The 15,383-nt window shown below is 40.1% G+C and overlaps 1 protein-coding gene across 1 annotated transcript in view; it reads right to left on the reverse strand.

The window, feature by feature from the left end:
• Positions 1 to 1,095: 1,095 nt before the first annotated feature.
• LOC121532760 (growth hormone-releasing hormone receptor-like) overlaps positions 1,096 to 15,383 on the reverse strand; it is a 65,671-nt gene continuing 51,383 nt past the window's right edge. Inside the window, exons 11-13 of the mRNA XM_041838554.2 lie at positions 12,902 to 13,031; positions 10,373 to 10,414; positions 1,096 to 2,215 (exon numbers count right to left, since the gene is read on the reverse strand). Coding sequence (XP_041694488.2) covers positions 2,114 to 2,215; positions 10,373 to 10,414; positions 12,902 to 13,031 — 274 coding nt within the window. The 3' untranslated portion in view covers positions 1,096 to 2,113. The remainder of the gene's footprint in view (positions 2,216 to 10,372; positions 10,415 to 12,901; positions 13,032 to 15,383) is intronic.

The raw sequence follows: 15,383 nt of genomic DNA on the forward strand, positions 1-15,383 counted from the left end.
GGGTTGCTGGCACAATACACCCTACACCAGCAATGGGCCTACAGCGAGGGTAAGCCTCAGAGCAGCGCCCCAAAGCAGCGACCCATGGGCAGTCAGGGCTTAGGTCCCTTGCTCAAGGGCACAATGGCAGTAGGCAGCCCCTGAGATGTTGACGCCAGCAACCCTCCGGTTGCCAGCTGGGTCATTCCACCAATTCGGTGCATTTTAAGAAGTATAACTTGGTGAAATCAAACTTTTGATTTCACCTAATTTTAGCATTACCTCATAAAGATCACATGTTCAACTTCATAAAAAATATATGTTTTATCATCTTAAAAGAGCTTAATAAAAATAAATAAGACTTAAGTGCCAAATAAAGTAACAGGATTGACTGTAACAGGGTTGAAGATTTCATCTTAAAGGGATAGTTCACCCAAATTACAAAATTACACATTGATTTACTTACCCTGTAAGCAGTCTATGGACAAGGTTTGATAGAAATCCATGCTTTGGTTTAGTTTCCCTGGTACTGTTTCCAAATCCTATTTTTTTTGCATTTCTGGCACAAATCCCATTAAAATCATGGTACTGATATTATAAATGTTTTCGCACATAGTGTTCAAATCTCTCTATAAGTGACTTTGTTGAGCTTCACAATCAATTTTAGATACTTTTGGATGATTTGGACATGGTCAAAAAAAATTACTCGGTACCAGGACTTGGATGGGATTTGTGCCACAAATACTAAAACGTTAGCATTTGGAAACAGTGCAAGGGAAACTAAACCAAAGCATGAATTGAATTCAAGCTTTGGAAAAATGTGGTTTATATTAAAGGGCACTTCAATTAATATAACAGGCTTTTAAAAATTCAAAATGTGTACCCATTTTTTTACTTAAAATAACAAAGGGATGCTAAAAGGAACTAATTTCCTGGAATGACCCAGCTCACTTCAGATAGGTTGTAAATGTGTCATATATTGTCCTGCAACAGGAATCACCACTTGAGGGCAGTGAGATTGAAACTCTTAGCAGACACCATCTACCCTTACAAATACAGTAGCCTGTTCAAGTATAAATGTAGCTTTATTTCAAGAGACACCACATTCTTCTGTGTATCACATTCAGCCTACATTAAAGCGCACAGATTTATTCAAACAGAATTTCTCCTTAAGTAGAAACATTTTAACAACATCAGCACACATAATGCAGTTGGCATGGTATCTGCATTGCACATGTAGCCATATTTACTTTCATAGTAGAAATTAGATGAGTGAAAAAGTAAAAATGCATAGACCCCGTTTCCTCATATTTCTTGGCACCGCTAGAGGCTAATGCTGCATACATGTGTATTTCTCCTGCTTTTGGTCAATAGCCACAAGAAGCCAACTCAAAGGACCTCAAGGGGACCTAATACTGTATACAGAATCTAAGGCATTGGAGCAATGGACATGCACACACACACACACACACACACACACACACACACACACACACACAGAGAGAAACACAAACAGAGAGAGAAACACACAGACAAAGAGGCACTAAAACACAGAGCGAAAGCAACACACACATCATAAGATAATATTCTAATAAAACCTGTAAAACAGCAACACATTTGATACATAAAACCCTCTATTTTCCAGTAGAATGTCAATCATATTGACTTAATAAAAACACATCAAAACGTGGTGTAGGACCACAGAGAACGTAAGGTAACGCCCTGGACCAGAGCTACACAGAAATAGACTTCCAGTGTCCTTCAATGTAACAAAACCATAGATGATGCTGAGTGGAAGAGGAGGAGGAGTAGGAGGAGAATTTCACAATGCGCCAAACAGTTAAACTCGAGCTGGACACAATGGATGAACCCAATGGTGGTCCCTTTAGAAATGAGATTGTGATGAGATAAGGGAGGACATTGTATGTTTCAAGGACACAATGCACAGCACTCGCTCCTAAAAGTACATTATCAATGTGTGGAGGCCACAGGAAAGAGAAGAATAACATTACTTTAGTGTCCAATGTAAACAGATATCCAATGGAAACTTGTCTTCCGCTTGATTCCAACCCCTCCGAAATACACACATACAACACAGAGGTTGGAGAGGAAGAGGAGGGGTAGATGAAGAGCACTAGAACGGTGTGTCCATCTGACTACCCTTGGCACCGGGCAGTACCACTCTGTAGCTGCTATCCTGCCACCTCAGCCATCTCATATGGATCTCCTTCTGGACCTGATAGAAACAGACACACACCCAAAGACCTTCTATAAAACCTTCATAAACCTTCTAAAGCCTCTACAAACCATCTATAGACCCATCACCCCTTCTATGTACCACTTTTTTAAATGGGTTTTATATTAAAGACATGTAATTTAACTGTAAAAATGTATGACCTTTTAATGTGCCATGAACACAACCAGTCATGATGTTTTCATCTGATTGTCAAACAAATCACTTCAAAAAGTAGGTTGCCTTTGCACGTTCATTCAAAAATAATTCCAGTGTTTGAACTCTGAACTGTGCACCCACCAACTGTCCTTCAATTTGCATGTGGCTGAAACGGAGTGAGCAAAACAACACACCTCTGTCTTACTATATGTAGCCCATGTATCAGATGCTGTCTGGCCAAAAAGAGTATGACATGCCATACTCTTTTTGGCCAGACAAAATCAAATACAATGCCTACAGTAATTCTACACTGCCTTGAACTTTTTTCTAATTTTTCTGACTTAACATTTAATTTAATTTCTTTCCTACAGATCTACACAGCCTACTCCACATTTTCAAAGCAAAATAAAGTTATAGAAAATATGACAAATTAAGACTTAAAAAAAAACTGAAATATCATTGTCTCCACACCCCTGAGTTAATACTTGGTGGAAGCACCTTTCGCAGCCATTACAGCTGTGAATCATTTTCATTAAGATTCTACCAACTTTTCACAACTCTTAGGGCAACATATATCCATCGTAAAAATAAAAATAAATTGTAAGTTTGGTTGGGGATCATTGATGGACAGTAATATTTAAACCTTGTCTCTGATTTTTTAAAGCAGATTTAAGTCAGGTCTGAGACTAGACCACTCAGGAACACTCAACACCTCTTGAAAAGCCATTGTGGAGTGTATTTTGCATAAAAATATGTGTAATTGTCCCGCAGAAAAATAAAACCCTATCCCAGAATGCTCCTTTAATATTTATTTTGATCCTAACAAACTCCCCAGTCCCTGCCGGTGACAAGCATATTCATAACATGATGCTGCCACCACAATACTTGAAAATACAAAGGGATCAACAACATTGCATTCACTCCATATTACTGGCTTGTATGACAAAGTGAAAAGAAAGAGGGGAGTTTGTCAGGATCAATATACATTTGAAAGGAGCAAAGCCCAGGTAAAAAGTTAGTCTTCTGAAAACCTTGTGTGTGTGTGTGTGCGTGCGTGCGTGCGTGCGTGCGTGTGTGTATGTATGTATGTATGTATGTATGTATGTATGTATACAGTGCATTCAGAAAGTATTCAGACCCCTTCCCTTTTTCCACATTGTTATGTTACAGCCTTATTCTAAAATATATTAAAATAATTTTTTTCCTCATCAATCTACACACAACAAGTTTTTAAAATTTTTGCAAATAAAATAAAATAAATGAAATACCTTATTTAAATAAGTATTCAGACCCTTTGCTATGAGACTCGAAATTGAGCTCAGGTGCATTATGTTTCCATTGATCATCCTTGAGATGTTTCTAACACTTGATTGGAGACCACCTGTGGTAAATTCAATAGATTGGACATGATTTGGAAAGGCACACACCTGTCTATATAAGGTCCCACAGTTGACAGTGCATGTCAGAGCAAAAACCAAGCCATGAGGTCGAAGGAATTGTCCGTAGAGCTCCGAGACAGGATTGTGTTGAGGCACAGATTTGGGGAAGGGTACCAAAAAATGTCTGCAGCATTGAAGGTCCCCAAGAACACAGTGGCCATTCTTAAATGGAAGACATTTGGAACCACCAAGACTCTTCCTAGAGCTGGCTGCCCGGCCAAACTCAGCAATCAGGGGAGAAGGGCCTTGGTCAGGGAGGTGACCAAGAACCTGATGGTCACTCTGACAGGGCTCCAGAGTTCCTCTGTGGAGATGGGAGAACCTTCCAGAAGGACAACCATCTCTGCAGCACTCCACCAATCAGGCCTTTATTGTAGAGTGGCCAGACGGAAGCCACTCCTCAGTAAAAGGCACATGACAGCCCGCTTTGAGTTTGCCAAAAGGCACCTAAAGGACTCTCAGACCATGAGAAACAAGATTCTCTGGTCTGATGAAACCAAGATTTAACTCTTCGGCCTGAATGCCAAGCATCACGTCTGGAGGAAACCTGGCACCATCCCTATGGTTAAGCATTGTGGTGGCAGCATCATGCTGTGGGGATGTTTTTCAGCGGCAGGGACTGGGAGACTAGTCAGGATCGAGGGAATGATGAACAGAGCAAAGTACAGAGAGATCCTTGATGAAAACCTGCTCCAGAGCGCTCAGGACCTCAGACTGGGGCAAAGGTTAACCTTCCAACAGGACAATGACCCTAAGCACATAGCCAAAACAGCGCAGGAGTGGCTTCGGGACAAGTCTGTGAATGTCCTCGAGTTGCCCAGCCAGAGCCCGGACTTCAACCCGATCGAACATCTCTGGAGAGACCTGAAAATAGCTGTGCAGCGACGCTCCCCATCCAACCTGACAGAGCTTGAGAGGATCTGCAGAAAATAATGGAAGAAACTCCCCAAATACAGATGTGCCAAGCTTGTAGCGTCATACCCAAGAAGACTCAAGGCTGTTATCGCTGCCAAAGGTGCTTCAACAAAGTACTGAGTAAAGGGTCTGAATACTTATGTAAATGTGATATTTCAGTTTTATATTTTTAATACATTTGCAAAAAATCTAAAAGCCTGTTATTGCTTTGTCATTATGGGGTAAAAAACCCAAAAACAATTTAATCAATTTCAGAATAAGGCTGTAACGTAACAAAATGTGGAAAAAGTCAAGGGGTCTGAATACTTTCCGAATGCACTGTATATATACACACTACATAACCAAAAGCATGTGGACACTTGCTCGTCGAACATCTAATTCCAAAATCACGGCCATTAATATGGAGTTGGTCCCCCTTTTGCTGCTTTAACAGCCGCCACTCTTCTGGAAAGGCTTTCCACTACACTACCGGTCAAAAGTTTTAGAACACCTACTCATTCAAGGGTTTTTCTTTATTTTTACTATTTTCTACATTGTAGAATAATAGTGAAGACATCGGAACTATGAAATAACACATATGGAATCATATAGTAACCAAAAAAAAGTGTTAAACTAATCAAAATATATTTTAGATTCTTCAAATAGCCACCCTTTGCCTTGATGACAGCTTTGCACACCCTTGGCATTATCTCAACCTGCTTCATGAGGTAGTCACCTGGAATGCATTTCAATTAACAGGTGTGCCTTTTTAAAAGTTAATTTGTGGAATTTCTTTCCTTCTTAATGCGTTTGAGCCAATCAGTTGTGAAGATAGCCCTATTTTGTAAAAGACCAAGCCCATATTATGGCAAGAACAGCTCAAATAAGCAAAGAGAAACGACAGTCCATCATTAGTTTAAAACATGAAGGTCAGTCAATAATGACAATTTCAAGAACTTTGAAAGTTTCTTCAAGTGCAGTCGCAAAAACCATCAAGCGCTATGATGAAATTGGCTACCATGAGGACCGCCACAGGAATGGAAGACCCATAGTTATCTCTGCTGCAGAGGATAAGTTCATTAGAGTTACCAGCCTCAGAAATTGGAGCCCAAATAAATGCTTCGCAGAGTTCAAGTAATAGACACATCTCAACATAAACTTTTCAGAGGAGACTGTGTGAATCAGGCCTTCATGGTCGAATTGTTGCAAAGAAACCACTACTAAAGGACACCAATAAGAAGAAGAGACTTGCTTGGGCCAAGAAACACGGGCAATGGTAATTAGACCAGTGGAAATGTGTCCTTTGGTCTGGAGTCCAAATTTGAGATTTTTGGTTCCAACCGCAGTGTCTTTGTGAGACGCAGTGTGGGTGAACGGATAATCACTGCATGTGTATTTCCCACCGTAAAGCATGGAGGAGGAGGTGTTATGGTGTGGGGGTGCTTTGCTGGTGACACTGTCTGTGATTTATTTAGAATTCAAGGCACACTTAACCAGCATGGCCACCACAGCATTCTGCACCGATGCGCCATCCCATCTGGTTTGGGCTTTGTGGGACTATCATTTGTTTTTCAACAGGACAATGACCCAACACACCTCCAGGCTGTGTAAGGGCTATTTTACCAAGAAGGAGAGTGAGTGCTGCATCAGATGACCTGGCCTCCACAATCCCACAACCTCAACCAAATTGAGATGGTTTGGGATGAGTTGGACAGCAGAGTGAAGCAAAAGCAGCCAACAAGTGCTCAGCATATGTGGGAACTCCTTCAAGACTGTTGAAAAAGCATTCCAGGTGAAGCTGGTTGAGAGAATGCCAAGAGTGTGCAAAGCTGTCATCAAGGTAAAGGGTGGCTATTTGAATAATCTCAAATCTCAAAAATATTTGTTTAACAATGTTTTGGTTACTACATGATTCCATGTGTTATTTCATCGTTTTGATGTCTTTACTATTATTCTACAATGTAGAAAATAGTAAAAATAAAGAAAAACCCTTGAATGTGTGTTCTAAAACTTTTGACCGGTAGTGTAGATGTTGGAACATTGCTGCAGGGATTTGCTTCCATTCAGCCACAAGAGCATTAGTGAGGTCAGGTACTGATGTTGGGCGATTAGGTCCCCTGTAGCTCAGTTGGTAGAGCATGGCGCTTGCAACGCCAGTGTTGTGGGTTCATTTCCCACGGGGGGCCAGTATGAAAAATGTATGCACTCACTATCTGTAAGTCGCTCTGGATAAGAGCGTCTGCTAAAATGACTAAAATGTTTAGGCCTGGCACGCAGTCGGCGTTCCAATTCATCCCAAAGGTGGTCAATGGGGTTGAGGTCTGGGCTCTGTGCAGGCAAGTCAAGAAAGGGCCTTTCCCAAACTGTTGCCACAAAGATGGAAGCACAGAATCGTCTAGAATGTCATTGTATGCAGTAGCATTAAGATTTCCCTTCACTGAAATGGGCCTAGCCCGAACCATGAAAAACAGCCCCAGACCACTATTCCTCCTCCACCAAACTTCACAGTTGGCACTATGCATTGGGGCAGGTAGCGTTCTCCTGGCATCCGCCAAACCCAGATTTGTTCGTCGGACTGCCAGATGGTGAAGCATGATTCATCACTTCAGAGAACGCGTTTCCACTGCTCCAGAGTCCAACGGCGGCAAGCTTTACACCACTCCAGCCGACGCTTGGCATTGCACATAGGGATCTTAGTCTTTTGTGCGGCTGCTCGGCCATATAAACCCATTTCATGAAGCTCCTGACAAACAGTTATTGTGCTGACATTAATTCCAGAGGCAGTTTGGAACTCGGTAGTGAGTGTTGCAACCGAGGACAGACGATTTGTACCCGCTTCGCGCTTCAGCACTCGGCGGTCCCGTTCTGTGAGCTTGTGTGGCCTGCCACATCGCGGCTGAGCCGTTGTTGCTCCTTGACATTTCCACTTCACAATAACAGCACTTACAGTTGACGGGGGAAAGGTGGCATCCTATGACTGTACCACGTTGAAAGACTGAGCTCTTCAGTAATGCCATTCTTCTGCCAATGTTTGTCTATGGAGATTGCATGGCTGTGTGCTCTATTTTACAGTGTGTATATATATATATATATATATATATATATATATATATATATATATATACATACATACATATATACATACTACCGTTCAAAAGTTTGGGGTCACTTAGAAATGTCCTTGTTTTCGAAAGAAAAGCAATTTTTTTGTCCATTAAAATAACATCAAATTGATCAGAAATACAGTATAGACATTGTTAATGTTGTAAATGGATATTGTAGCTGGAAACGTCTGATTTTTTATGGAATATCTACATAGTCGTACAGAGGCCCATTATCAGCAACCATCAGTTCTGTGTTCCAACGGCACGTTGTGTTTGCTAATCCAAGTTTATCATTTTAAAAGAAGCAATAAAACTGGCCTTCTTGAGACTAGTTGAGTATCTGGAGCATCAGCAATTGTGGGTTCGATTACAGGCTCAAAATGGACAGAAACAAATAACTTTCTTCTGAAACTCGTCAGTCTATTCTTGTTCTGAGAAATGAAGGCTATTCCATGTGAGAAATTGCCAACAAACTGAAGATCTCGTACAACGCTGTGTACTACTCCCTTCACAGAACAGCGCAAACTGGCTCTAACCAGAATAGAAAGAGGAGTGGGAGGCCCCGGTGCACAACTGAGCAAGAGGACAAATACATTAGTGTCTAGTTTGAGAAACAGACGCCTCACAGGTCCTCAACTGGCAGCTTCATTAAATAGTACCCGCAAAACACCAGTCTTAACGTCAACAGTGAAGAGGCGACTCCGGGATGCTGACCTTCTAGGCAGAGTTGCAAAGAAAAAGCCATATCTCAGACTGCCCATCTTAATCTTTTATTTTTATTGGCCTGTCTAAGATATGGCTTTTTCTTTGCAACTCTGCCTAGACGGTCAGCATCCCGGAGTTGCCTCTTCACTGTTGTCTCTTCACTGTTGTCCCAAAACATTGAAATAAAAAAAATTCTGCAGGACAATTACACACATTCTTTTGCCAAAGACACCAGAATGGATTTCCAAGAGGTGTTGAGTGTTCCTGATTGGTCTAGTCTCAGTCCTGACTTAAATTTTGCTTGAAAATCAGAAAAAAATATTGCTGTCCATCAATGATTCCCAACCTAATTTAATGAGCTTGAGAGATTTTGACAAAAACAATGGTATGTTGCCCTAAAAGTTGTTCAAAGTTGGTATAATCTTATTCCAAATAATTCACAGCTGTAATGGCTGCCAAAGGTGCTTCCACCAAGTATTAACTCCTGGGGGTTGAGACTTATTCAAATATAATATTACATTTTTAGTTTTAGTTTTTTTTGGAAAATGTTCTATAACTTTTTTTCCACTTTGAAAATGTGGAGTAGGTTGTGTAGATCTGTACGAAACAAATCACAAATTCAAGGGGGTGTAGATTTTCTATAGAGGCTAACCCTTCATGTCCTCTGCCTCGACGACGATGGCAGTATTATCAGCAGCATCTGTCTTTTTACTAATGAAATGTGTTAATTTAGATAATTTTTCTGTTAAAATTAAATCTTCTTTCTTTCTTTCTTTTTCTTTTCTCTGCCCCGCTCTGAAAGCACCTCAGCTTCATTTAAATGAAAGTCACATTTGCAATCATATCGTGTGAAAAAATGCACGGGAACTCTGTCAGGGTGGAACAGTCCATTATTATTAAACAGTCTGTGGGTGATTAATGACACTTTCTACTATTATGAGAAAAACGTGGATTATAGTAATATGGATATTAAATATATGTATATGGAAATAAATTATTGATTATGAATTATCAGGTGTAAGGATTCATTTACTTTTTTGTGACCTCATTAACCTGGGCACACTGGCCAGGCAAAACCCCCCTCCCTCCCCATTTCCTTTGCAACTTTGAAGCTTCCCGAAAGATTTTGCTCCTGCTGAACCAACCTGCTGAAGAAAGACACATTTATGGTGGTGGAGAGAAATGTTTGTGTGTTTGTAGGGTGAGAAACAGATTTGAACATGTGGCACTGTGTGACAACGCACAAGGGTCGTAATACAAGGGTCGTGGGTTTCATTCCTGATGGGGTCACATAAACTGAAATGTAAGCACTCACTGTATCGTAAGTTGCTTTGGAAAAACATCTGCGTAATCGCTTATATTGTATTATTCTAATGCTTTATATCAAAGCAACATCTACAGAGCAGTATGGTTGGTGTGTATTAAAGGCCCAGTGCAGTCAAAATAGATTTTTCCTGTGTTTTATAACATATTGTACAACAGCTAATGAAACTAACACTGTAAAAGTGTGAAAACATTTGTTCAGTGTTATTTCCTGGTTGAAAATACAATCAACACAGGACCTTCTAAATCAGCAGATTTGCATGGGTGGGAGTTTCTGCTTTCATGGTGACAACATCATGAGATAAATTGGTTAATAAACCAATAACAAAGAGAGTTCCAAACCTCTCTGCCAATAACAGCTAGTTTCAGTTCTCCCCTTCCCACTCAGACCACTCCCAGACAATCCTAGCTAAATTCTAAAAAGCAATGGAAAATCTATTACAGTAAGGTACTTCATCGTTACCCAGGAATTGTTTGATAATTATATAAAAAACGGCTGCATTGGGCCTTTAAAGGTGGAACATTAGGCTACTCACCTCTTGATTGAGAAAGCAGTAGAGAATTGCGACAATCAGCCCCTACAAGAGGTTATATAATCAACTATCAATATTCAAACCAATTAAGCACACAGATGTTCTCAACAGTTAAGAGAAGAACAGTGGGTAGTATAATTGTAAATAAAGCCATAAAAGGTATATGATACAGTGCATTCGGAAAGTATTCAGACCCCTTTACTTTTTTCAAATTTTGTTACGTTACAACCTTATTCTAAAATGGATTAAATAGTTTTTTTCCATCAATCTACACACAATATCCCACAATGACAAGGCAAAAACAGGTTTTAGAAATGTTTGCAAATGTATACAAAATAAACAACTGAAATATCACATTTACATACATATTCAGACCCTTTACTTAGTACTTTGTTGAAGCACCTTTGGCAGCCTTGAGTCTTCTTGGGTATGAAGATACAAGCTTGGCACACCTGTATTTGGGGAGTTTCTCCCATTCTTCTCTGCAGAGCCTCTCAAGCTCTGTCAGGTTGGATGGGGAGCGTCGCTGCACAGCTATTTTCTGGTCTCTCCAGAGATGTTTGATCGGGTTCAAGTCCGGGCTCTGGCTGGGCCACTCAAGGACATTCAGAGACTTGTCCCGAAGCCACTCCTGCGCTGTCATGGCTGTGTGCTTAGGGTCGTTGTCCTGTTGGAAGGTGAACCTTCACCCCAGTCTGAGGTCCTGAGCGCTCTGGAGCAGTTTTGCATCAAGGATCTCTCTGTACTTTGCTCCGTTCATCTTTCCCTCGATCCTGACTAGTCTCCCAGTCCCTGCCGCTGAAAAACATCCCCACAGCATTATGCTGCCACCACCATGCTTCACAGTAGGGATGGTGCCAGGTTTCCTCCAGACGTGATACTTAGCATTCAGGCACATGTGCCTTTTACTGAGGAGTGGCTTCCGTCTGGCCACTCTACCATAAACGTCCTTCTGGAAGGTATTCCCATCTACACAGAGGAACTCTGGAGCTCTGTCAGAGCGACCATTGGGTTCTTGGTCACCTCCATGACCAAGGCCCCAATTGCTCAGTTCGAATGGGCGGCCAGCTCTAGGAAGAGTCTTGGTGGGTCTAAACTTCTTCCATTTAAGAATGATGGAGGCCACTGTGTTCTTGGGGACCTTCAATGCTGCAGCCATGTTTTGGTACCCTTCCCCAGATCTGTCTCGGAGCTCTACAGACAATTCCTTTGACCTCATGGCTTGGTATTTGCTCTGACATGCACTGTCAACTGTGGGACATTATATAGACAGGTGTGTGCCTTTCCAAATCCTGTCCAATGAATTGAATTTACCACAGGTGGACTCCCATCAAGTTGTAGAAACATCTCAAGGATGATCAATGGAAACAGGATGCACCTGAGCTCAATTTCGAGTCTCATAGCAAAGGGTCTGAATACTTAAGTAAATAAGGAATTTACATAAGTAAAATCTAAAAACCTGTTTTCGCTTTGTCATTATGGGTTATTGTGTGTTGAAATTTAATAAATTTTAGAATAAGTCTGTAACATAACAAAATGTGGATTAAGTCAAGGGGTCTCAATACTTTCCGAATGCACTGTATATAGCACATTCATTTTGCTTTCTCTAAACTGCTTAATGTAGGTAACTGCTCTATTTTTCAATAACTGTTTTACTGGCTGTAAAAGTGCTATCCATGCCAGGCGTAATTTACGTAAATTAGAGGTATATACACATATTCATGACATACTGTATAAATACCACATACAGTGAGCTCCAAAAGTATTGGGACAGTAAACCTTTTTTGTTTTGTTTTGACTCTGTACTCCAGCACTTTGGATTTAAAATGATACGATGACTATGAGGTTGAAGTGCAGACTGTCTGCTTTAATTTGAGGGTATTTTCATCCATATCGGGTGAACCGTTTAGAAATTACAGTACTTCTTGTACATTTTAGGGGACCAAAAGTATTGGGACAAATTCCCTTATGTGTATTAAAGTAGTAAAGAGTTAAGTATTTGGTTCCATATTCATAGCACGCAATGACTACATGAAACATGTGACTCTACAAATTTGTTGGATGCATTTGCTGTTTGTTTTTGTTGTTTTTCAGATAGTTTTGGGCCTAATGTAGTGTCATTTTGGAGTCACGTTTATTTCTAAGTATCTACATGAATGTGGATGCTACCATGATTACAGAATAATCCTGAATGAATCGTGAATAATGATGAGTGAGAAAGTTACTGAGGCACAAATATCATACCCCCAAGACATGCTAGCCTCTCACCATTACAATAGCAGGGGAGGTTAGCATTTTTTGCAGGGATATGATATTTGTACCCAATTTATAAGGCAATATATCTACTTCATAAGACTGCATGCCTGTGTGTGTGTCTGTGTCTCTGTGTGTGTCTCTGTGTGTGTGTGTGTGTGTGCTTGCTTGCTTGCGTTGGTGTTTACACATATTCAAAGTGAGTGTAGTATCTGAGAGTGTGTATTTGTTTGTGTGTGCAGGCCAAGCGAGAGAGCGTGTGTAAAAGGATTAGAATACCTGAAAGGACCCCATGCAGAGCTCGATGCAGAGGCGCACGCTAACATTGAAGTAGTCAGGCAGGAAGTTAAACACCATGTAGTGGGTCCCAAAGAGAGGGATGAGGAGGAGAGTGGACTTAGTCAGCCGTCTGGCAGAGTGGAGGAAAGAGGGAGTGAGGAAAAGAGAGAATAAGCTTGAGTAATAAGCTCTGGGGGTGTTCTTGTTTATAAGTATGCATGTGATTATGTACAAGAATGCATTTCAAAGCCAATTTTACATTTACGTGTGGGAGCATACCGGTATTATATTATGGTATAAGTACAAGTAATCTTTTTTTACCAGTCTACTTGACTGACCTTGGCTAAGAATATAATAGGATCTACATATGCATGAGGGCTTTCGGGGCTCAAGTCAATTACTCTGCACTGTCCTCTAATAAGGTGTTCATCTGCTAAGCCTTTCGAGGGGTGAAGTGGTGTAGGTGGTCCGTTGTCAGACAGACTGCAGTGACTCAGTGGTGGGTGAATCAGACCTCACACACATGAAAACATGCTCCCTTCCCTCAGACCTTGACGACTCTCCTACCTGGATACAAAAGGACTGGATAGGTATAAGTGATAGGTAGACTTTCCGAAATTGTTTTCACCTATTAAACCAGTCCTTTCAGATCTGCGAGGGAGTGTTATCAAGGTGGTGCGATGTGAGTGGGAAGGGAGTGAGTTTTACAGAAATGGAATGCAGCCCTATGATTACAGAATGTAGACCATCAGCAGACAAATTAACTATAGGAACCGAAATTAACTGTAGGAAATGAAAATAACTAAAATTCATTTAAATTAACTGTAGGAACTGAAATAAACTGTAACTCCAGTTCTAAGTTCAATACCTGTATTGAAAAACCTATTAACGTAGCTCATTAGCCTCTTAAGGATCGGACCCTTTTTTTAAATGTTCACCTAAAATGACATACCCAAATCTAACTACCTGTAGCTCAGGACCTGAAGAAAGGATATGCATATTCCTGACACCATTTGAAAGGAAACACTTTGAAGTTTGTGGAAATGTGAAATTAATGTAGGAGAATATAACACATTAGATCTGGTAAAAGATAGTACAAACAAAAAAAACATGCCTTTTCTATTATTTTTTGGGTTCCATCATCTTTAAAATGCAAGAGAAAGGCCACAATATAATATTGCATTTTAGGCACAACAGATTTTGGCCACTAGATGGCAGCAGTGTGTGTGCAAAGTTTCAGATTGATTTTGTATCAAGTCTGCCAAAATGTGCCGAATTGGTTAATTGATACATTTTCTAGTACATAGCTATAGAGAACATACAAAAATGATATGGTAATACAAAATGTAAGTTTACACACATTCACGGGAATGTCATACATGATGGATCATTAGCTTATACACTAACTTTCACACATCTAGATGGACGGGCAGGGTGGGTGTGGAGCCAGAGAACCCAGTTCCTACATTTGAAAATAAAAATTGATTTTATCAAATAAAACTATGCTACATTTTATCTCTGGGACCCTTAGGATGACAAATCAGAGCAAGATTACTGAATGTAAGTACATTATTTACCTTCAGAGGTGAACGTATCAAACCAGTTGCTGTGATACGTTTTTTGTTGTTGTGCACTCTCCTCAAACAATAGCATGGTATTTTTTCACTGTAATAGCTACTGTAAATTGGACAGTGCAGTTAGAATGTTTGTATCTTTGAAGGATTTTATGTAATCTATCACAAGACATCTAGTGGCCCTTTTGGGTACTTCAGATTATCACAGGTGTCTGTAATTATCTCTGGCCCTCTGTGTGGCCTTAATCAAATGTAGAATACAGATGAAGATGCTTTTAAAATAAAAAATGGAATGCCAAAGCTGTAAAACATATACCCTAAATATAAACCATCAACGTATCGAATACCATTAGTGTTTAGTATGAGGGTTTCAGTATGAAATATCCTTTATATTTTTATTTACACACTTATTTATTTTACTATGTCAATATGTGTTTGTTGTCAATGTTTTGGCGTCAAACTGGTGGCAGTTGTGAAAAAAGTCAATAGTTGGACGGGTTGCAGAGGTAATTGAAAATAATGCCATTGTTGATTAGATGCTTTTTTCATTAATTAGGCTATTTTCTCCTGAACCATATGGTTTATCTACTAAAATCTCATGGACACGGATATAAAAAAAAATAGATACTATTTATGAATTCATTAAAAAAAAAGATATTCAAGTATAAATTACCAAAGTTACGATAAATTGACATAGATGTTTTCTTAATGACCAAAATTACTGAAGATTCCGGCTTTGCAACCCTACTCAGAATAAACAGTCACTCATAGTGGTTATGATGACTTTGTCTGTGTCCTAAAAATGGAGACTAGGAAAGTTGGCTTCACTCAGATCTCCCATTTATATGTAGCAGACAGACATTATGATAGATAGCCTACAGTAGATATCATCTATAGATTGTATCCTA

Source organism: Coregonus clupeaformis, chromosome 20, assembly GCF_020615455.1.
Source record: "Coregonus clupeaformis isolate EN_2021a chromosome 20, ASM2061545v1, whole genome shotgun sequence".
Lineage (NCBI taxonomy): Eukaryota > Metazoa > Chordata > Actinopteri > Salmoniformes > Salmonidae > Coregonus > Coregonus clupeaformis.